General features: G+C 31.6%; 1 protein-coding gene and 1 pseudogene across 2 annotated transcripts; both read right to left on the reverse strand.

The window, feature by feature from the left end:
• Positions 1 to 719: 719 nt before the first annotated feature.
• On the reverse strand, positions 720 to 2,056 carry LOC114749298 (GDSL esterase/lipase At2g42990-like; annotated as a pseudogene).
• An 8,806-nt stretch (positions 2,057 to 10,862) lies between these two features.
• On the reverse strand, positions 10,863 to 14,280 carry LOC114749297 (transcription factor AS1-like). Of its 2 annotated transcripts, none has more exons than XM_028937792.1 (2): positions 14,036 to 14,257; positions 10,863 to 12,292 (listed from the first exon to the last, which is right to left on the reverse strand). In XM_028937792.1, exon 2 carries the CDS (start codon positions 12,179 to 12,181, stop codon positions 11,108 to 11,110), a length of 1,074 nt encoding a protein of 357 aa, XP_028793625.1. In that variant the 5' UTR covers positions 12,182 to 12,292; positions 14,036 to 14,257; the 3' UTR covers positions 10,863 to 11,107. The 2 variants fall into 2 exon arrangements, with proteins under 2 accessions (XP_028793625.1, XP_028793624.1); XM_028937791.1 differs by having other exon boundaries at positions 10,865 to 12,292; positions 14,049 to 14,280.
• Between the last annotated feature and the right edge of the window lie 10,686 nt (positions 14,281 to 24,966).

Genomic DNA, 24,966 nt, shown 5'->3' on the forward strand with positions numbered 1-24,966 from the left:
GTACTTAATTAATTGTGGTCATTGTTTTACATGGACAAAACAAAAAATAAACATTTGTTTATGAGATTAATAATATAAAACTATCATTCATTAAGAAACGTGAATCAGTTAAGTCTGTTTTATATTTAAAATTGAAGGGAGTTTAACTTTCAATTGGTTGAAAAATTAAAGAAGCATGAACTAAATTGGCAAAAATCTACTACTTCACAATAAGACTTCTATTTTTTATTATCCCTTCAGCAAAAAGACACATCCATAAGTTTTGATTAGTCCCTTTTTTTTTGGGTAAATTTAAAAGCACAGTTTATAAAATTTAGTAAAGCATTATTTATGAATTTTTAAAAAAAACTCACAAATCCAATTGATTCATCTGGGTGACGTACTTGACTTTAATTAAGATCTAAAGGCAGAAATTAATTAATAATTTTAATTAAGATTAATTTGGGAATGTTCTAATAATCTTTGAAAAAATTTAACTACCTTTCTCAAGAATTTATATGATTCAATTAGAATGTCTTCTAAACAAGAGGTCGAAACTAAAATAGGTTAGTTGAAAGGTATTTCCTCTGGCAATCTGATATGCCATTCTATTCCTAGTAAAACCCAGAAATGGAACTATAAACTGAAAATTCCATTCTCAGCCCAAGCCTTTAAGATAGACACAAAACCAAAAACTTAAGAGCAGCAAAACAGATCTAATAATTAAGAAAAGATCTTACCAAACCGAGAAGGCTGTGTGATAATTTGCAGTATGAAGTCAAATGCATTTGCATCAACAATTGAAACCCAGGAAGCTCCTTATTCAGTTTCGTCACCAACTGACCCAACTTCCCATTGAACTCCAACGCCACATTGTTGTTGTATTCCTCCACACATCCATGGTACTCCAAAATGTTGGTGGCCCTTCCAGGGGCAAGCACCCCATTGGAGGGACCCCTGTGAGGGACACCTTCCTTGCTCCAAGGTCATACAGCCCTCTAAGGAAGTTCTCTGCTAAACCTATCAGAAAATCCTCGTACTCCTCAATGTGAACTCAAGTTGTCGTTCCGGTAAAGTGTAATAGTTTTCCAGGAAATCGTTTGTTCCTATGCTCACTAGGTATATAGAGCTTCTCTTATTATCTTGTTCGCCTTGTCGGTGCCAAGATGAGACCTTAGCTTCTTCTGGTACTCCTTGTGTACTCCACTCCCACTTCTTTCCATAATGGTATCACACATCCTGTCAAATAAACGATCGATCTGGCTAATGTTTGTGTTCAAATCATGCATAGTATATTATCGGATGTTTTCTTTTTTCATGTTTGATTCTACAAATCATGCATACATATACCTCAAGTTATATCCCGCAGTGAAAAAGCTAGATCTCTCTTACAAGGAAGAACCTAAGTTGTTTATATATATATATATATAATATATGCATCTTGAGATTTTCTTGGTTCAAAGTCTCAAGATGCAAATACTTTTTCAGAAAGCTCACCTTTCTGAAATCTGGAAGGTGAATTTGATGAGATGATGAGATCACTCACAGAAAGAAAAAATATATATATTATATATATATATGTAGAGAGAGAGTAGTGTAATTTGAAGGGAAGAAGGTAATTACAGCAACATTAGAAGTGGCATTGTCATAGCCAGTACCAGCAGAAGCAAAGCAAACACCGACAGCAAAATCAGAGATATTATAGGAAGGATCTAAGTAAGCAGGAACGTAGGGTTTGAGGCCAAAGGCTTCGGAGATGAAGTCGGGAGGGATTCTGCCATTGGAGAACCTTCCAGTGGGAAAGCCACCGAAGAAGTCACGTCCATAAGGCTCGAAGTTGCTTCTCGCTATGGTGGGGATGAAGTTGTTGTTCCCAGAATCCACAGACGAGTCACCAAACACGATAATCGCTGGAACTTTCTTTCCACTACTACTGCTGCTGCTTGCTGATGAGATGAAGAAGAACAAGACTTGAATCAAACAAACTAAGAGAAGGGTACTACGGAATTTTCCCATCCCACTTGCTCTCTTAAGATTGGTTCTGATACTGAACCTTGAGCAGAGAGAGGTCGGGAGAAGCAACAGTCTTTTCCTCACAGAGTAAAAACCTTCTTTAAGTATCAACTGTTTCCTTTAAGTATTTACTTCTTTGCGTACGATTTAAAAATGGCATTGAATTAGGTATACCAGGGAACCAAAAAAAAAAAAAAGGTCAAGATATTGAATGCATATAGAGAACAAGCTGTGTATTTAGTTTGTTGTGAATAATCTATTAATAAAAATGAACAGAGACTAATGTTATTTTCAAGAAAATAAAATTAATCTGAGAAAAAATTGGCTAGAAGAAAATATGTTGTACATGATTGAAGATCAATTGCAGGTCTTTTTGACCAATAAAATTTTTAAATAGGTACTTATAACCAAATTTTTATTAATCTTTTATCTATAAAGTTAAAAATTATGTTTTACTTGTTTCCATCTTCATTATGTTTGGAAACGATATTAAAATGATAGGGGAGAACTCAAAAGAAGAAAAAATCATTGATATTGTCCGCGGATGTATTGAAATCATTATTGAAACTTGAAAGGGTTAGTAATATATGTGGTTTAAAAAAGAGAATAGAAAAGTAGGTAGGGATACCTTTGGATGAAATTAGGTGGGAGTTTAATTTGGGCATTGATGATGATCATTAATGGCAGCCTAATTAATTGCTAACTACGAATATGAGTGATTGAATAAAAGTATAAAACCATTTCAATCGTGAAAAGAAATTTCGGCAAGAGATCAAATAAATGGCTTGGCTTAGAAGTTACTCCATCGATGTTGGGAACAAGCAATTTTAATTAGTTATAATGCCTAATTTGGAAAGAAAAATAATCCACATGTTACACAGAAATTACATGGCTTCTAAATATGAAATTATAGGATCTCAATATACTACTTTCACTCTCTAATATAAGAACTAATTTGACTTTCAAATTAGTTTTAAATATAAGACCCCAATCCACTTTGTTTTTCATATTTATCCATTAGTTCTTATAATAATTGCACATGTTAAATGTATTACCAATGACACTTGATTAACAAAGATATTTTAAGAAAGATAATATCTATTTATTACAAATAACTAATTTAACTAATTTTTTAATTTACTTAAATTAGTTAACTAACTCTTATATTAAGAAGCAGAGGTAATATTAACTCTGGTCATAAGAGCTAGTTAAGAGATTAGGTTTGGTTTTAAATATAAGATTTCAATTCATTTTATCCTTTATCCGTACTACTCTTCCGGTCCTTAATATAAAACATATTTAACTAATTTGATTAGATTAAGAAAGTTAGGTAAGTTAGTTAATTATAAGAAATATAACATATTTTTTCTAAAATACCATAATCATCTTTCTTAATATCCTCCCTCTCTCTTTTACTTGATTATAATTGAGGGATAATCTATAGAGGTAATTTTAAAAAAATTGATAAATATGATAAATAGATTTTATATTTAGGACCCAAATTAACTCAACAATTAGGTCTTATATTAAGGACCATAGGAGTATTTGCCTTCAAAATTATTCCTAATAACTTAATTAATTTTTTCCATCTATTTAGATTAGTTAAGTAGATTTTACGGAAAAGCAGGTATTACTGCTCACTACATACGCATGTGTGTAAGAGAGACAGCTATGAATGGGGACACATATTGGGTCATACTGGTACAGATAGTAATATGCATCGCGACATGCCGGCAGCAACGGCATTCAATTCTTGGACCACCAAGTTACACTCTACTGTCGCATGGTTCCTTTCTCAATCATTCACTAAAAGATTTTTTTTTTATTTTAGATTATATGCACATTAAGGAATTAAACTATTAAAAATATAATAATGAAATTATATTAAATCTGGACGATCTAGGTTAAATACCCAAATAAATAAATAAAAAATTACAAGTGACTGTGTTGCTGAGAAATGAGTAAAGAGAAAATTCTAATTAAATCCATTTGAAATAGAAAAATCCTAATTTAAGCCTACATTTTTAACAAATTCTTAATTAGGTCAAGAGGCCTAATTGGAGATTTCTAAATATTGCTAAAAGACCAAAATGCTCTTCGTAATTAAAAGCCTAATTTTAGTTTTAATTCTTTTAATTGAATTTAACTAACATGTTTTTTCTTTAAATATTATCATATGAAAATTTGGCCAAAAAAATTATCATATATAAAAAAAAGAAAAATCATGATTTTGGCCAATAAAAAATAATTGAAAAGTCAAGATAAAAAATGTATAATTTCTAAATATCCATAGAATTATAAAAATATGGGAACCAATAAAAATTTTACAATTTCAAATGTCAAAGATTAACAGGATCAAAGATTTTTTTTTTTGTGCGAGAAAAAATCAAATTAAAGATTCACCTCATTCTTGAATATCTATCGAAATTAATTTTACTATTTCACAAATTACATTGAGACTCTTCAATTTTTCAATCTCTAAGATTTATTCAATATCAAGTTTTTATTATATAAAAAATAACTAAAAGCCCATAAATTCTAGAGTTGACATAACATTCACAAGTATAAAATACAACTTTGACATAAAATCTAAGAAAGACCATGTCCTCATTGGTAAATCTACTAAAATAATTAAAACTAAAATTAGGCTTACACCTACATCCAATTTTCCTTTTTGATTACAAAAAGGCATTCTGGTCTTTTAGCAACATTTAAAAACCTAATTAGAAATTTGTTAAAAGTATAAGCCTTGATTAGAATTTTATTATTTACATAGGGACAATTACTGTTCATTGTCATTTATGAGCACGTACCATTGGCGTGTGAAGAGGAAAAGCTACCAGTTTTCTCTTTGGGAAAATTACACATAGGTCCCACACAAGACAATTAATTTATAAAAAGTCCTTAAAAATTCCAAAATGATTCCTAAGTCCCCAGGAACCTATGTATAATAAATTAAAATTATGAAATTACCTATTTACTCATTACCATTAATTTTATTGCAGTAATTTATTTACAACCTCAATAATGGTTGTTGAAAACCCGAAGAGAAGTGGTTAACAACCTCGGCAGTACCCCTGACAACTCACTCTGTGGGATACCAGGAGCACTGTCGAGATTGTTAACCACTTCTCCTCGGGTTGTCAACAGCCACTGTTAAGGTTGTAAATGAATGGGGTAAATAGGTAATTTCATAATTACAATTTATTACACACAGGTTCCTGAGGACTTGGGAGTTATTTGGGATTTTGAGGGATTTTTGTGAATTAATTGTCTTGTGTGAGACCTAAATGGAATTATCCCTTTCTCTTTTCTTGATTGTCTGTAATGCCTCTTTCTTTCACAGGAAAAAAGTTCTTATTATTATCATAGTATCTCCTGTCTTAATTATGAGACTCAGTTGACTAATTTAGGAAAATTAAGAAAGTTAGTTAAGTTAGTTATTTATAATGAATAAGTGTTGTTTTTCCTAAATATCCTTACTAATTAGGTTTATTATCTAGAACTATTATTATTAGAAGGACTATCTTGGAAAAAAAAATGGATAAATATGAGAGACAAAGTAAATTGAGGTATTATATTTAGGACCAAAATAAAAGTCAAACAAGGTCTTATATTAAAGACCGGAGGTAGTACTATTTAGGTTGTTTGAAATTATAATTAAAAATACTTATAAACATATTTTATATTAGTCGTCACAAAACTTCTCTACTTATTTTTTTTCGTATTCTATAAATTATAATTAAGAAGTTACTTATAAGTCATTCAAAATGGGATCTTATACTATACTCCTCTGGTTCTATTTATAGGACAAAAAGAAAAGACATTTTTTGGTCCTATTTATAGGGTATTGAGAGAAAAATTTTGTATGGATGTACAATTTTATCCTTCATTTATTATTGTGTTGACTTTATTTACATGAAGTATAATATATATGAAATAGAGATAAAATTATAAAGTTGTTAAATTTTTAAATGAGAGTTAATGAAGTTTAAGTTTTTCTTGATCTGTGTAAAATATGTTGAAAGTGATTTATAAATAGGATAAAGGAGCATGCAACCTACCTAACTATGGGCGATAGTTTTCAATCATACCACTGTCATATAAATTAACTTTTTATTTTGTAATGAAAATGAGCTTGCCACATTAATTCTACATACGCATGTAATAACTTGGTCAACCATATGACAATTCCTTCATTTGAATCAGGCAACCCTTTTCATTTACAGCGAAATATGGGACATTAATTATTACACGCCATATAGGCGGGAAATTAACCATGTTTTTGTCCGCAGTCCTTTTCTGTTAATTTTGGATTGTGCTTGGGATTGAATGTGTGGGGGCCTCTAATGCTTAAATGCTCCATATCCAGTTTTTACTATAAACATATAAAATGAATTAATAAAGTTAGATAAAGTTAGTTATTTCTTATGAAATATTAAATTTACCTTCAACAAATGTCATTTAGAAGAATTTGATCAATTAGTTTAGGAAGTTTTATAGTTAATTAAGAATATTAACTATGGGGGAAAAAATTCCACCATGTTCTGGCTGGCGTTATGTTATTTTCTACAACAGATTGTTTGGATTTTTCATATCATGCTGAATTGCTTCAGTTTGTATTGTTTGCAATTAAGAAATAGCCAACTCTTGCTACAAAAGCATTCTGCATATTAATTACTTTATTTGTATTCATCCACCGTCAAAAAATTTAGAGTATATAACGCGCGGATGAATTAATAGTGTATGTGTGTAAATATTTAGTGTAGCAATTAAGGTTTGATATTCAAAGACGACAAAAATGATGTCGTCAATAATACTCCCTCTAGTACTATATATAAGCTTTAAATTTGGAGAGGGTCGTAATCTATTTTATAAGTTTTAATTTGGATTTGTCTTAACATTTAGAAGGTGTTTGGATTACTCCAAAAGTGCTTTTTAAAAGCACTTTTTTTTTTGCAAATTAAAATCAAATTTCTCCCACATATTTATTTCGTATATCGTAAAGGTACTTTTAAAATTATGATTTTGTTTCTACCCAAATCCCTTTAATGTGAAGAGGTTGGCTTGAGGAGATAATGGCATTGATTTTGAAGAAGACACAATGGAGGAGGAGGGAGAGAGAAGCCGAGGGAAGCCGACGATGTTTAGAGGTATTTGGATAAAATTCAACTTATGATTTTAAAAGTGATTTTGCAGCATATAAAATAAAAAGAGAAATTTTATTTTGACTTGTATGAAAATGCTTTTAAGGGGAAAACCAAATGCCGCCTTAATCAGTTGCCACATGAGCACTGTTCAACTTAGAATAACGCCATATTCACACATCACAAACAGAAGGACTGTAATCAATAACTAGCGAACAATAGGGATGGAAAAAAGAGAAAAAATATTTACAAGGCCTGATTTAAAATTGAGTGAAGCAATGTAAGGATCGTCAGATTAACTTTCCCTAAGGTATAACTAAATCCCACAATTTTCCTTTTTCCCGCCAAGTTAGACGAAGCTTTAGGTGCAGCATAAAGCCCAACACTACCTGCTTTGGGCAAGGGCAAATTTTCAGGAGATCGATAACCAAAGCCCAAAGGCCCAACCATATTTAATATGGGGGGAAGTCAACGTAAAATCACTGTTTTAGAATTAAAAAAAATGGCGTTTTGATATATACTACCTTCGATTTTAATATAAGAACTAGTTGACTAATTTGAGTAGATTAAAAAAATTAGTTAAATTAGTTATTTGTAATAAATAATATTGTCTTTTCTAAAATATCGTTACTAATCAAATATATTGGTTAGAACTATTATTATTATAAGCACTACTTTGAAAAAAATAGATAAATATGAAAAAAAAATTTATCAAAATCTTATAATTAAGAATAAAATAAAATTCAAATAAACTCTTATATTAAGTAGCGGAGGTAGTAAAAACTTGGTATCCAAGACAAATTTGTATGACTAACCGTCACAAGGGCAGTGATCATTAACATAAGGATAAGATCGTTGGCGCAACCAATATATATATATATATATATATATATAAGGATAAGAATCATAAGATCAGTAAATCAGGGGGGATATATAAAAATTGGAAAAATGAAATTTTAAGATTAGCACAGCAAATTAACTACATTTAATGACCATTAATTGTTAAAATCACAGATGAATACCGAAGTTTGAAAAATAAATGGACCAGGATGCCGTTAATGTGGTCGGCAACCTAGATCAATTGTAAATCTTGAAACTTGAAAATTAGTTGCAAATTAATCATGATTTATGAAATTTTTGTAAATTTCAAAAAATCAATTGCAAATCCTAAATTTTTTTAACTAAATGTTGCCGATCATGGAAGGGCATCTGATCCATTCATTAAAAAAAAAATTGGTCCTTAAATATTACTAGTCCGGTCCTTAATATAGGACCCAATTCTTAAATTAGTTTTGGTCCTAAATATAAGACCCTTTCTCATATTTAATCATTTTCTCTAAATTACCCTTATAGATACTCCCTCAACCATAATCAGTAAAGAGAGAAGGGTATTAAGAAAGATGATTATGGTATTTTAGGAAAAATGTGTCACTTTTTTTTATAATTAACCAACTTACCTAATTTCCTTAATCTAATCAAATTTGTTTAAATGGGTCTTATATTAAGGACCGGAGAGTATTTTCCTATTTAAATTTGGGTTGTCTGCCAGCTAATTTCTGTGTGTGTGTGTTTTTTTCAAAATAAAAAATAAAAAAGTGACAAGTTTGTAGGCATGGACTACTGGAGGAAGCTTGAGAAGGGCATATATATATACTCTTCCGATCCTTAATATAAGACCCATTTAACTAATTTGATTAGATTAAGGAAGTTAGTAAGTTAGTTAATTATGAGAAATTGATGCGTTTTTTCTAAAACACCATAATCATCTTTCTTAATACCCCATCTCCCTCTTTTACTTGATATATTGAGGGAGTATCCATAAGGGTAATTTAGAAAAAATTGATAAATATAAGAAATGGGTCTTATATTTAGGACCAAATCAACTCAATAATTGGGTCCTTATTAAGGACTGGAGGAGTATATATATATATATATATATAGGTTGCATAAGAATCCTCAAAAAAGAAGTTAAGGCAAAATTGGGAATCAAAGAAAGATGCCTGATTTGGGTGGCAAAATATCACAGCCACATAATACGTTTTTCCCTCTTTTCCTTTTGCTTTCTTTTAGTCACAACATGCGTGCAACTTAGCTCTTTCCCCCTCCTTCGTGACAACGTAGGCTGTTTGGTACACCTACGTAATCAGCTCATTTATTATGATTTGTTGGAATAAGTTATAAGCAGACTTTTCATTAATTTACAAAATATAAATAAATATATGAAAAAAAATTTTATTTTTGATTTACGTGAAACATGTATTTATAAAAACATAACTGAACTCGCAATTTTTTCCTTACAGGAAGCTTTCATACCATTCAAGTCATCTTTTTTTTAATCTTGACTGTAAATATTTTAATTTATCTGCGTTTGAGTTTCTGAGTCGTTATTCCGAGGAAAATTTCTCTCTCTCGCATCTTTTAACAGATTATTAACAAAATTCACCTCTTCCAGGTTTAGTGACACGAACTCTCTTTTTCTGCAGTCACGTACTCCTGCATTCTAGGGGGAGAGACGAAAAACAAATTTAACGGAGCATGGGATTTTTTCCTCTGAGTCTCTCATATTTACACTTAATTCCCTGTTTTTTTAATGCATTATATTCATTTATGGAGGCAAATGTTTCAGATTTATCAAAGAAAATTGATGGTCATTAAAATTCGCGCCTCTCAATATCACTTGCCGTCACTGAGTAATGCCGTATTCTAGCAGATAAGTATCTGCAAATAGAAACAGGGACCTTCTTGCTTTTACTCACTAACCTTTTTATTTGGTCTTTCACGTTCCTGAGTTAGTGCATGTACTTCTTTCAGCAACATTAGGTACATGTAGCTTTCAAGACATGGCCCCTCTACATATATCCGCACGTATATAAATCTGACATTTTCCATTCAACAACATGCAAGTGTTCAAGTCTTCAAGATAGTCCTATTTACAAATCTCTCTTTTCCTTTTCTTTCTCTTCCATATCTCTGGTTATTTTCCTCACCTTTTATGGCCTCAGAAACTGAGAATAGTGATGTGGGGTTACTGGAATTGGAGGAGCTGGAGGTCATGCAAATTGATGAAGCTCTTCTAAGAGAAGTGCTAGGAGAACAAGGGGAGGTTGGAGCCGAAGGAGAATGTCTGGTAGAATCTGTAGAGGGTGGAAACAAAATGATGGAAGAAAAGGAAGAAGTTCATAAGCAGGAAGACAGTTACTCAGAGCAGCATGAAGGCAGCAAGGGGGTGAATAGTATGATGGAGATCGTGGAGCCAGCTTCACAAAATGAATTGATGCTGAATTGGTATCCAGATGATACGATTGGGATGATGACAGATTTTGGGTTTGCCAATGGAGAACTTTGCCCTCAAATCTGTGAAGGCCTTGTGTCCTATGAGGCATATTATGGCTGCTTTTGGGAAGATCTGTAGTCTAACCTACTAGTACTAGTTAACTAGCTAGTAGGTTTGAAACTAATAGTATAATTGGCTTGTGTGAATGAATTGGGCTTATATCTTTAATTCAGCATATCAAAAGCGTTGCTATGGGCTTCCAGGACTTTGTGTGTTTTTAGTTTGGACCAAGTCAGAAAGTAGAACATGTTAAGGAAAGAGAGTTATGATACCAAGACTCAATTTCGGAGCTTTTTACTATCACTCATGATCTCTTTATTTTTTGGCAGCCTCTTTTGTCTTAAATTTTTGACTTAAAGTCATCTGAACTAATGCTAGCAGAAAAGTATGAACCAATCAACCAACAGTTCATCATACTCTTCAAGAAGACAAGTTATCCAGACAAATTGGAGTTATAACTAGTTTATATTCATAAAGATGGGTGCAAAAATTATGCCTCCTATATCAACTAATATACCACAAATTCCCCAAGTAGTATACATAAGCATATGAAAATTTCTAGGAGAATAGACGCAAGATCAAAACAAGAAGAATCAAACACTCCTTAAATTCATGCTATAAGTGGACGGAGTATTCATCTTACATTTGACTCAGCAAGCTTGGGTCCGCAACCTATCTGCTCCAGAAACTTACTAAGCCTTGAGTGCTTTGCAGCCAGTTGCTCAGCTAATTTCTTCTCCTTGGTTTCTGCATCTCTTCTCAGTTCATCTAGCTGCTCCCGGTATTCAGCTTCCATTCTATCCAAAGCAGCCATCTGTTCTTCCCGAAGAGATTTAATCTTTGCTTCAAACTCTTCCATCTTCTGCCGCATACGACATGCCTTCTCTGACTCCAACTGCAGCTCCACCCGCCTTAACCTCCATGCTGTTTCCTTCCTATGCATTGACCATGCCCGGTGCCCTTCTTCCAATTCTTTGCAGCATCCAACTAACTCAGATACAAGCATGTTATCACCAAAACATGGAATAGTTCCATGAGGTTTTACATTCCCAATAACAGCAGAAGTATTCTCTGGCATTTTCTCAGGTTGTAGCCATCGAACTGGAGGTGGAGCAGCCACAGGTGAGGGAGAGAGACTTAGCGTTACAGAAGGGGAAGGTGGCCTAATAGTTAAAGTGCTGTTAGAGTTTGAAAGCCAAGAAGGAAGCATAGCTGATGGAGGAGCAGTTGCATCAGTAAGAATTAAGGCCCCGCTTGAGGCAGCCATGAGGTAGGATGGGGAAGGGCGTTCTTTCACAAGCTTTTCTGCAAAAGTCTCCAGTATATGATCGTATTTGGTGTCGTCAATTGGGTCAACCGTTTTGTTGATCTCTTTTTTTTCTCTCTGCTGCTTCTCTTTGAATACTTCCCACCACTTACCTAATCTCTTAGCAGTGCGACCAGGGACTTCTGCAGCAATTTTCTTCCATTTGTTGCCGTAAATCTGTTGAAGGCGGATGACGAGAGATTTCTCTTCTTCAGTAAGAGACCCCTTCTTGATGCCGGGCTTGAGGTAGTTCTTCCACCTTTCTAAGCAGGATTTGGCATCCCTGTTAAGGGGTTTGTTCATGCGTTGGGACACAAGATTCCATTCCCTAGGACCATACTGTTTGACATAAGCACGTAATAAAGCATCCTCTTCAGCTGTCCAACGTTGCCTCTCCTTCATTTCCAAGCGCAAACTACTTTTCTTATCCCACTGCCCATTTCTTCAAACTCGAACTCCTCATCATGAATCTACAAAATCTGTGATAATTTCAAGGCATCGATTTTGATGGAACTGCAAGAAGAAACCAAACTATATTATGAGCAAATTTTTTTCTCCCTGATATGTCCTAAATTAGCACAAGCAAAAGGCTGTTCCTTCATAAGCCGATACATTGACATGTAAACAAATTTCAAAGTCTAAGGAATTGAAAAGACTACTTTCCTAGAATAATACCCAAATGACAAACTCAATGTAAATGGAATCAAGCTGTTAAATACGAACCTTAGACCAAATTACCGAATCTACAAAGATACAAAGGTAACATCGCAATACCCAATTTTAAGAGTTAACCTGTATATTACAGAATACAGCCCTAAATATGCCAGAAAATCATTGTTTGAACGTTCTACGAGCCCTGTGCATTATTAATCACATAAAACACCTCGCAGATACAAATCATGAATGTCAAATAGGCAGGAGCAGAAAACACATACAATCACAAATGCTCAAGGAATTTCAGCAGCCTCAAGTGTCTGTTACTATGAGAAATCCAGTACATGATAGGGCAACCCGCTTCAAGACCAAATTCGTTTTAAAAAAAAAAAAGTTTAGGATCCTGTGTACTTAAGGGGAAAAAAATTGACATTCTCATTTTAGATACAGGACACACATTGTGAGGAACTCAGACAGGACCTTAACATGATGTCTGTCTATCTCAGAAACTAACAGCCACTTTCTACCAGCAAACTGCATGGAACCTCCTTAAATTTTAGGTCTTCTGCAAATGACTACCTTAACATTTAAAAATTTGATATTGAATCTCCTAAACTTGCAAAGTTGAGCAGAAACTCCCTTAAGAAGCAAAAAATTTTGAAGTGCAATAAAAACGAGTTTTCTGACTTCACCGGAAACAAATAATGTTACTTTTTCCCTTCCTTCATAGGTAACGATTTTACACAACTACAACAACACTGGATAAAATGATGTATCAAACACAAAAATTGTTCTCTAAAATTCGAGTACCACAAGAAATCCACAATGACTATGATAAATAAGAAAATTATTCTTTTTTTTTTTTTGCCTGAATAACAAAATTATTCTGAAGGACCAAAATCAAAAGTTATTAACGTCACAATTAAATTTACGATCTGAATGATAAATTCTCGTACTGTGACTTGTAAATTCACATTCTTTACTGGTATTTAGCACTTAGAAAACGTAAATGTACAAGCATGGTACTAGAAATTTAATAGTAAAAATTAGGATAATTCCGTCATTACAATCTATTTATCCTTTTTCTTTTTTTTGGCAGGGAAGGACCTAGACGAGTAATCTCAGAAATTCATAATTTTTCATGATAAATTGTACCCAGAGATGCTCAATAAGAGATAAGCATGTACAGTAAGCCTTTCATGAATAGTGATAAATTTCAGTAACATATAATGGCAAACGCAAGAATCAGCATTACCAACTCAAATCAGACGACAGAAGGATCAAGATTTCTAGAAAATCATATCTAGAGTAAGCAAAGTATTCCCAAATCAATGACACGCAAATGCAAAGGATAAAGCTGTTGAAAATCATAAGCAGTATCCAGATCAGGAAATACATGAGACATTTTAAAGTATCACCAATACAGAAGCATTAGAAAAGACAGTGAACTTAAAAAAATAGACCTTAGAGAGAGAAACGGGGTAAGATTAAGTTAAACAAAATACGAAAGGGAGACAGGGAACTGACTGTGAGCGAAAAAACATGGCACGCAAATTAAAACGCAAAGTAAAAGAATAAAAAGAGGCGAAGCAGATGACGAACGGTATTTGCTTACGTCGCTGGGGGAATTTGCTAGCGCAAGCTAACTCGCATTGCACATAGTTTCCCTCTCTTCTTCCTCCTCTTCCCGTTCTTTCTTCTTCTTCCTCCTCCACCTCCTCCACACTCACAATTGCTATCGGAATCACTATGCGATCAAACAATGCATTTCCCAGTAAAAATGAGGAAATTCGAGCCCCGAAATGGAAGGCTTTATTGTGGAAATTGCCAAGAGCTTCAGAGATAAGAGTGGCAGAGAGTTGCAGAGTAAGAGGAGAGAGAAAGAGTGAATGCCAAAAACGCGACGTCCTTCCCTGCGCGCGAGCATGTTACATTTTTTTCCCGCAAAACAATATAATTATTAAAAGTTTTTTGAAATGAAAACGGTGCTTATAAATCATGAATCCAAATAAACCCTAAAATATTTCACAAAAGCCATTTTTAAGCTGGAGGTTAGAACCTTGTAATGATTAAATTGTTTAAATGAATGCAGAATAATTTTTTTATTTTTTTCTCATCCTTTTTCTTGCCAATTTTATCATTCTCATTCGTCTCCACGAGTTATCTATGAATTAATTAAGGATTTATCCTCTCTTGGTTTAAAAAAAAAAAAGATTTATCCTCCAACTGACCTGCCAAAAAAAAACTGAGCTCTCTCAATTAATCATTAATTTGAAAAAATTAATTATGAAATCATGATTTTAATTTTATTGAGATAATTGGCAAAAAAAAGTCTTGAGATTAAAAAACAATTTATTTCTTTTTTAAAAATAAATAAATTTGTAATTCCCATTCAAAATTGTTAGATTATAATATGATGGTTTATGTATTTTTCAGTTAAATTTGACAGCCACAGAAAAATTATAAATATTTTTTATTGATTTGAATATGTGAATTTTTTTTTTCAAAGTTCATATCTACATGTTATGCTTAAATCATATATGACTTTAATTAATTTTCACCTTACAAATATATTTACAAATTATTTTTTGATAAATTCATCACCTTAAGAAATGGATGGGAAATTTCTTAAAAAGAAACTCAAAAAACCTAAATTCTTATTTGGATTACTAAATTTGTCAAACATTTAATCAGGTCACATGACCCAGAAAAAAATGTTTAAATTTTATGAAATGAATTAAAAGCTAAGAGAAAATTCTAAATTAACATGTTTTATTTCATAATTAACACATTTTAATTCTAAATTAACAATTTTTTTATCTATAATACAAGTGTAATAAATCTTTGAATAAAACTTATCACAATACAACATTAAAAATTAACATATTTAATTTCATATTTCACTTCTAAATTCACAATTTCTTGTCTCTATAACATACTTATAATATAAACCTTTGAATAAAACTTGATTATAATACAACATTGAAAATTACCATTTCATTTCAAAATTGAACATATTTTAATTCTAAATTAACAAATTATTTTCACCACACTTATAATAAGTATTTGAATAAAACTTTATTACAATACAATCTTGATAATTAACATGTTTTATTTCATAATTAACACATTTTAGTTTTAAATTAGCAAAAGGATGAAGATTTAATACAAAAATTAACTGTTACCTCCTTAATTGATTTTTTAACTTTGTAATGATGGACATCAACTTACCTCATTCAGAGCTCTTATACAATACGGAATGATAACAAAAAAATTCCTATTTCTTTATATTTCTAATAAAGAAGCATTAGAATCATTTCATTAAACTTTAAAATCACTTTTTAGATCATGTGATATAATTAGAGTTTTGAAAAATTCAGTAATCTAAATAAGAATGTTGGTTATTTCAGTATCTTTTTAAGAGATTTTTTTGAATATGAATTATAATTTTGAAATTCTATTTATGTTTTTAATAAATAAAATTAAGTCAACGGAGAAGTTTGGAATTTGAACATGATATTGACATGTTTATGGACAAGTTAATTTCATTGTACCAAATTAAAAAAATAGAAGACACTTTCCTCCATTCTTTCCACCAAAGTTTTTCATTTGGAAATTCAAAAGGTATGTATTTTGTTTTGGTCATTTGCAAGGTGATTATTGAATGGGTGTTTGGATTGTTTAATAATTATTTTTTAAAAATATTTTTTTTATAATCCGAAACAAATTTTTTTATATATTTATTTTTTATATTATAAGAACATTTTTAAAAGGGAAAATTCTAAAAAAGGTCTTTGGAATATAGGAAATTCTATATTGAGTTCTGGAATTTCGAAAATGACAGAAAGGGTCAGTGACCTAATCTGTCATTTGTGAAATTAAGACGAATTGACAATTTTGCCCCTGGCTAAGCAAAAGTGAGCAGTTATTCTCTAAACAAATCTAGGTAACGCTTATACCGTTCTAATGATTACAAGATTAGTTGTAGTTAATAATAAGGTACCTAACTATAAAAAAGTGAGTAGTTATTCTCTACACGAATCTAGGTAATACTTACATTGTTTTAGTGATTACAAAATTAGTTGTAGTTAATAACAAGACACCTGACTATGAAAAAGTGAGTAGTTATTCGCTACACGAATCTAGTTAACGCCTAAACCCTTATAGTGATTCCTTAAATCATTGTAGTGAATGAATATAAATGAGGGCAATATTATCAATTCCTCTTGATTTTACAAATGACAAATTGGGTCACTGACCCTTTCTGTCATTTTCGAAATTTCATGATCAAATTTAGAATTTTCTATATTCTAAGGACCTTTTTTGAAATTTTCCCTTTTTAAAATTATAGGTTTGTTTTTATCCAAATTTATTTCATATCACGAGGCTGTCTTATTCAGCAGACCATAGCGAAATCGGAACCGTAAAATTGATTTTTGCTCTGCTCAAATGATTTCAACTATCCTATAAACAAGTGACACCTGGCGACAGTAATAAAATGTACCGTACAGCTTCATACGATCAGATTCCCTCACCTATGTGAATTGTACAATACTCTTTCCTCTATTCATTCATGTAAGAATAGAAAAAGGTTATTACATGTCGTGCCTCCATTTTTTTTAACATATATTAATATATTTTTCTAATTTTCTGTTATTAAAAAATGTTGCATCTATTTCACAGAACTTAGAAGTAATAAACTATTCTATTTTGATTTTCTTTATTTTTTTAAAAAATTGAATTTCCTCATTTTGATTTACTTATAAATATTTTTTTTAGGCACATGTATCTTCTTATTAGAAATAATCATATTCAAGACATTATCGAGCACTAAATATAAATACCCTTATTAGATAGAATTTGAATCTTAATTTATCACGTTGTAAGAAGCTAATTTATTCTGCTAAACCTAATATTTATTAATTTCATGATGACACGTTAATTCTCATTCCTCAGCCCCAGCCCATAAACTATAGGCATAATGGTTTTTTGGGCATATTAAGGGAGAGCCCAACCCAAGAGTGGCCGGACAGAGATTTCATCCGAGAGATCCGAATGGTTGAGATTTAAAGTCAGTCTAATGGATGTTTCAGATATGGCCTTTTTGAACACACAGCTTCTCGCATTTTGAATTTCATCAACTAAATATGTTAATATTTTTTCGGTTCTTAATATAGGACTCAATTATTAAGTAATTATTATTGAACCTGCAAAATATATGTTTTAAATATGTGAATAATCTGTTGGCAAAAAAAAAAGTGAAATTATCTTAAATCCAATGTTTAGCAACCTCATCTCAACTCTGGCAACAACAAAAAAAAAGGAAAAAAACCTCATTTCTCAACTTAATTGTTTTTATATTGAAAAATAAACAACAAAACTCTAAATACCACGCCATAAAATTCAAACTTCCAATTTTATACAATAAGTTTGATTCCTTTAATTTAATCTTGTCATCATTAATCTCTTTCTTGAATTTTGATTTGAAAAAAACAGGGGAAAGGCATTGAATGTTTTTTGGGATAAAAATTGGGATTTGAGAAAGAAAAGCTTGTGGTGCCAACAATGAACAACTACATTGAACATTTTATTAATTATTTGTATCTTCCAAACTTGGAACATGAAACATTGCTTTTTCTATCTCTTTTGATGCACAAACACATGAACATAGAATAAAGAAGCTTTTTTTTTATATAATAAAGAAGCTTTTTTTCCCTCCTCACTTTTCAAATCACTTTAATTGAATGTTTCAGGTTTTAAATACTCCTCCGATTCTTAATATAAGACTCATTTAACCAATTAGATTAGATTAAGGAAGTTAGATAAGTTAGTTAATTATAAAAAATGTGACACGCTTTTCCTAAAATACCATAATCATCTTTCTTAATACCTTATCTTCCTCTTCTACTTAATTATAGTTGAGAGAGTATTCATAGGGATAATTTAGAGAAAATTGATAAATATGATAAATGGGTCTTATATTTAAGACTAAAACCAACTTAACTATTAGATCTTATATTAAAGACCGGAGGAGTGTATATATAAGAGTTATTTAAGCGATTTGGGTAGATAAAAAAATTAGATAGCATACATACGTGGCTTGATTTCTCTAAAATACAAATAATCAGTGGTGGATTAATTATTTTGTCAGGCTCCTTCTGAATATGATTGTCAATAAGAAGAAAAGAGAACAATATAATATAAAACATGCACATTTTTTAACTAACAAAGTTCAAACAAGATATTTAGAAACATATATTTTTTACTCATCAAAAAAAAAAAAAGAAACATATATTTTTTTCTAGGGTAAAGGGTCAAATTTACGCTTGTAACATCGAAAAGGAGCACCAAACGTCATAATAAAATCTTAAATACAAAAATACACATGAACATTGCAAAATGGGACAAAAATGCCATTTCCGTTAATTTTTTCAAACGTCCGTTACCTTTTTCCTTGCGGGTCTCATTTTTCAAATGCATTCTCTCCTTTATTACTCCTCCCTTCCTCTCTCTTTCTTCTCTCTCTCTCCCTCTCACCGAGTCGACAACTCGACATTACATGCTCAGCCAATATATGAAACCAGAAGCTCATCTTTGGAATGAAGTCGCCGAGAATAAATTAACCAATCTTAGTCATTAACAGTAAAATGATCATAGCCATCTATTTTAATTAGGGACTTTAGGGATTTTTGCTTCCCTCTGATCCAGACACACAACCATGGGCCTCAGGTGATTGACATTTGTATTTGTAATGTCAACATAACTGGCTTTCTTCATTAAGTTGTATACAAACATAGCATGAATTTTCTCATTACTTTCTTATCACATCTTCTTTCTCTAAGGCTCTATCATTCTAAATTGAACTGGATCCTTTTTTGGTTTCTATTTCTTGGTAAGAAAATCCAAATGAGTGGGATTACTTGCAGCATTCACCCCTCGTCCTCTGCTATTCTGTTCAGTTCCTTCTTCCTCTCTGCTATTCTCGTTAAACTCGGTATATACTGTGACTAAATAAGGTTACTAATTCCTGTGTAAATCATGCCATATTTTGGTTTTGCTGGAGTGCCTGTGGAATATTTCATGAGGTATTGTCGTTGGCTAATGATTAGATTCACTTAACAAGTCTGGAACAACCTTTTCCTTCAGTGCTAGAAGTTCATAAAGTGATTGAATGAATGGCTACCGAATAACATGGGCTTAACATGGCTACCTTGTATGCTTTGACATGATTATTGCTTCGTGAGGCTTGTTTGTTTAACAGTTGGAAATTTTTGATGAGCCAACTGCCTTACCTTGGCCATCGATGGATGGAGGGAGAGAGGAGAGAGGAGAGAAAGAGAAAGGAAGGGAGGAGTAATAAAAGACAGTGCATGCATGGGACTCCAACCTGAAATAAGTAGGGCCCAAAAGAGAAAAAAAAGTAACGGAAGTTTAGTAGAATCAACGAAAATAATATTTTTGCCCTATTTTGAAATGTCCGTGTGTATTTTTACGCGCAAAGGATCCAGCCTGAAATAAGTAGGGTCCACAAGAAAAAAAGTAACAGAAGTTTGGGAGAATTAACAGAAGTAACATTTTTGTTCTTTTTTAAAATGTCCCTGTGTATTTTTACACCCAGAGGACTCCAACCTGAAATAAGTAGGGCCCACAAGAGAAAAAAGTAACGGAAGTTTGGGAAAATTAATGGAAATAACATTTTTGCGTCCATGTGTATTTTTATACCCCAAGAACTCCAGCCGTGAATAAGTAGGGCCCACAAGAGAAAAAAGTAACAGAAGTTTGGGAGAACTAACAGAGATAACATTTTTGCCCTATTTTGAAATGTCCATATGTATTTTGACACCAAAAATTTTATTATAGTGTCTGGTTCTTTTTTTAATATTATAATGAGTAAATTTTTCCCTTCATCTTTTTTTCCCCTTAACTATATTGTTTTTAGAACATGTCAAATTAAAACATACTAATTTTTTAAGAAAAATAAACGCCATAATTCACCTACGTATTTTTGCCTTGTATCGATATAAAAAAGCTTAGAAAGTCGGGGGCAAAAACGTCCATAAGGCCCTCATCGTCAGCCCATTAATTGAGGAAAAAGGCATATACTACTCTTCTTTTTTCCCTCTCGCAAAAGATACAGAAAACAGAACAAAAAAGTGCGTAATACAAAAGCTAAAATGCTGGTTATAAAAGGTAAAACTCAAGTTTTTGACTAGGTCCTTTTTTGACCACACAAAAAAAGAAACCTGCATTTTGTCTTCTATAACTGTGGAATCATGTAAACTACTTAACTTATGAAAAAATTAATATCCTCATCATCCAACTTTCAACCCGCTTATAGCCCAATCTTCCAAGTTTTAATATGACTTATGACTTAACACAACTTAATATCTAAACTTTTAACTTACTTATGACTCAATCCCTAATATAACCTCTGATCATTAATATAAAAGCTATATAGCTAATTTACAAATATTAAAAAAATTAGTTAAATTAGTAATTTGTAATAAATAGATATTGTCTTTTTTAAAATATTCTTATTAATCATATGTATTTGAATTACCTCTTGATAGACTTTTTAATATATGCAATCACTATAGGGATTTCTAGAGGGCAAAATAGATAAATATTGAAGACAAAGTGAATTTGAGTCTTATACTTAGAATTAAATTAAATCTCCAATTAAGTCTTATATTAAGGGTTGGAAATAGTATTTACACATTTAATAATTTAATCTTTAATACAAAGAGTTAAAAGCCCAAGAATAGAATTCTTCCGAGTCATAATTTAAGGATTGAGTCATAAATAAGTTTGTAAAAAAATTAATTTTTCCTTGATTTATTTATTTTATTTTAGACATGAAACTAACGCGTACATATGAACACCACTGACAAAAGATAAAACAATCCAAACAGCACAGCAAAGAAAAAAAAAGGGACAAAAGGTGAACGAAAGTCTCGTGTAAGAAAGTGCATGATTGAAAACAACCAATACGTTATCCTTGCCCTTTGATATAAGAATTAGTTAATTAATTTAAGTAAATTAAAAAAGTTTGTTAAGTTAGTTATCCATAATAAATAGGTGTTATTTTTTTTAAAATATTTGTACTAATCACGTATATTAATTAGAATTATTATTTGATGAAATCTTTAACATATATAACTACTACAAGAATTACTTTAAAAAAATTGATAAATATGGAACACAAAATGAATTAAAATTTTGTATTAAGGATCAAATTAAATATCAAATTAGTTCTCATGTTATTGATCATCCGAGATAGGACGTGGATACGTTGGGCATCATAACAAGTTGCCAAAATCCTTTAAAAAAGCAACATGGAATGTTATAGCAAATTGGCAAAAGGAAACGTCCCTCCTTTGGATAGCAAAGCACGATGGCCTCACACTTCCTTATCCCTCCACCATTTACCTTTTTGTTTGTTTTTTTCTATCTTACCCACAACATACACATATATAATTTAATTAGATAGTTCCTTTTTTTTTTTCTGTCATCAGGAAAGATCGTTCTTTCTTCGTCCACGTATATATTACTTTCTTTATCATAATAAAAATGAAAGAATTGTTTTGGTTTTATAGAAATGATTAAAAAAGATATTTTAGAAAAATCAACACATATACGTGTTTTACTTATAACTTAACTAATTTTATTAATCTCTATTAATTTATTATTTGACTCCTATATTTAGATCCGGAGAGAATACCCGTGACACTAGATTTGGCTTAATCTATCTGCACAAGGTTTAAGCACCACAAACTTCTTAATAGTATAATTGCCTATTTTTTAAGATTTTATATTAATTGTTTTCATGTGAATGTAGTCTAATAATATATTTGACTCATTCAATATATCAATCTATTACGGCAAAATTTGAATTTGTTGAAGAAAGTACTTTTTTTTTTAACCTTGAAGAAAGAGTACTAATACTTTACCCTACACACACACACACACACACCATTTTGTATATCTAAAGATTCCTCCATATCTGTATATTATGAACCCTTTAAAAAAAAAAAAAAAGGAGAGGAAGAAGCACAAAAACGTGTGCCTCTCATTCTCAATATTACATCCAAGCCATCACTGAGACAAATGCCGTATCCTAGCAGATAAGTACCTGCATATGTATATACAGTAAAAAGGACCTTCTCGCTTTTTCTCACAAACCTTTTGTTTAGTCTCTCACGTTTCTAGGTTTGTGTATCTATTTCTTTTAGCAATATTAGGTGCATGTAGCTTTCATGACATGGCCCTTTTACCTTATCTCCATCTATATAAAGCTTCCATTATAATTCACCAACATGCAAGTGTTTCAGATAACCCTTTTCGTTTAATCTCCTCCTTCCTATCTTCTTCCATATCTCTCTCCATTTTTTTCCTTTTATGGCCTTAGAAACTGAAGATAATATTAACAGTCATGTGGGGCTACTGGAGTTGGAGGAATTGGAGGTCATTGAAATCGATGAAGCTCTTCTGAGAGAACTGCTAGAAGAACAAGGAGAGAAGGTCGAAGCTGATAAAGTTGCATGTTTGGAAGAATCTGCACAGAAAGATAACAAAACGGTGGACAAAAGGCAACAAGATGAGAATCAGAAGCAGAAAATTACATGTTCATCAGATCATCAGCAACAAGAAGGCTGCTGCAATATTGAGTTTGAGTGGATGAATAATAACAATAATAATATGATGGAGATGGAACCCACTTCACAAAACGAGCAAATGATAATGAACTGGTATCCTGAAGATGATGATGATATGGTTGGGATGATGGTGGATTTTGGGTGTGTTACTCATAATGCAGAATTTGGCTCTCAAGTCTGTGAAGGAAATATCTGCTATGAGGCAAGTTATGGCTGCTTATGGGATGATTTATAGCTTCGTCTACTAGTTAATTAATTAGCTAATAGGTTTTAAATAATAAAAAAAAAACAGAGAAAGTACCTAGTTTGAGTGCTAAAAATTGGTCTGTGTTTATCACTGGGAAGCCAAAAGAGCAAAAAAGGAGTTTCCAGGAGTGTCTGTGTTGTGTTCATCTATCATTCTATGTAATACCAAGGTATTAGAAGACAGAAAGTGGAACATGGAAATAAAAGATAATAATAATGATATCAAGACGAACTATCATTCCTTCTTTTTTAGCAAGTAGATTTTTCTTTTTCTTTTTTTCTTGCAGCTTCCCTAATCTTGAAATTTGGCTTCAAGTCATAAACTCATCCAAATCCGTGGGAATAATGCATGAAAAATAAATTGGCAGTCAAAAAAGTTATGATTCGCAGTGAGCACATGGTCCACTATAGCAGTGGACCATGGACCATCTGATTAAATGATATTTTAGATCAGATCAGTACAATTTCTCTACTCTCAAACTTGGACGAATTTTAATTTTGCTCTCAAATTTTAAATATGTAATTTTAGTTCTTAAAAGTTAATCCATCTTGAAATATTAGTCTTGAAAAGATAGCTGGTAAAAAAAAAAAGTCCTGAAAAGATATAACGGTGTTAAAATAGGTTAACGTGTCATAAATGGCATTAAAGATTTAAAATGGTGGGGTGGACTCACCAAATTACGTATAATTGGATCTTATGTGAATAATATGAAAAAAAAAAAGGTCCTTGAAACCCAATGAGAGAATGATTGATTATATAAAAAGGATGAGTTTTCAAAATGCAACATAGTAAATAGTTCCTCAAACGAATATCAAGAAAAAAAAAAGGGGCTAAACAGTTAGGTTTTAAGGACTTGTACTTCTCTCTTTCTCTCTTTGATATTCACATAAGTCTAGCTATATATCATCTATTGAGTCCACATCACTACTTCAATGCCATTTATAACATTTCAGTATATTTTAATATCGTTACACCCAAGAACTAAAATTATGGATTTAAACTTAAGAGACCAAAACCAAAATATGGAGAAAAAAGAATAGGTTCTTAAAACACAATGCAGAGAGCGAATCATTATATGAAAAGGGATAAATTCTTTAAACAAAACACAATGAATAACTCCTCAAATGAACATCAAGAAAAAAAGGCTAAACAGTTGCATTTTAAGCAGATGTTCTCCTCTCTCTCTCTCTCTCTCTGATATTCACACAAGATCCAGCGATGTGCCATCTAGTGAAGCCACATCACTATTTCAATGTCGTTTATGACACTTCAACAATTTTAATGCTGTTACATCTTTAGAGACTAATATTTTAAGACTATTAAATTTTAGCAACCCACATATTTGAAATTTAAGAGGACAAAATCAAACTAGGCTCAAATTTCACAGGCCAAAAAATACTAATTGATGACTCTCTAAAATATATAATTACTTTATATTATTAATATTTGATCTAAATGATTTCGTGGAATAGTGACGAGAAAGAGATTGGCTCATGTGACGAGGATAAGTTCTTGAAAGAGCCGCATCTCAAAAATTAGTCGATAGAGTTGGATAGCCCAAGTAACCCTCCGCAGGGAAGCGCCTGTGGGGCATGTTGGAATATAGAGCTAAGATATTGTTATCAATTGGA

This window comes from Neltuma alba, unplaced genomic scaffold, assembly GCF_004799145.2.
Source record: "Neltuma alba isolate B1F8T4 unplaced genomic scaffold, ASM479914v2 tig00006011_pilon, whole genome shotgun sequence".
Classification (NCBI taxonomy): Eukaryota; Viridiplantae; Streptophyta; class Magnoliopsida; order Fabales; family Fabaceae; genus Neltuma; species Neltuma alba.

Coding starts and splice junctions, on each gene's coding strand:
- LOC114749297 (XM_028937792.1), bottom strand. CDS start 12,181: ATGAAGGAGAGGCAACGTTGGACAGCTGAAGAGGATGCTTTATTACGT.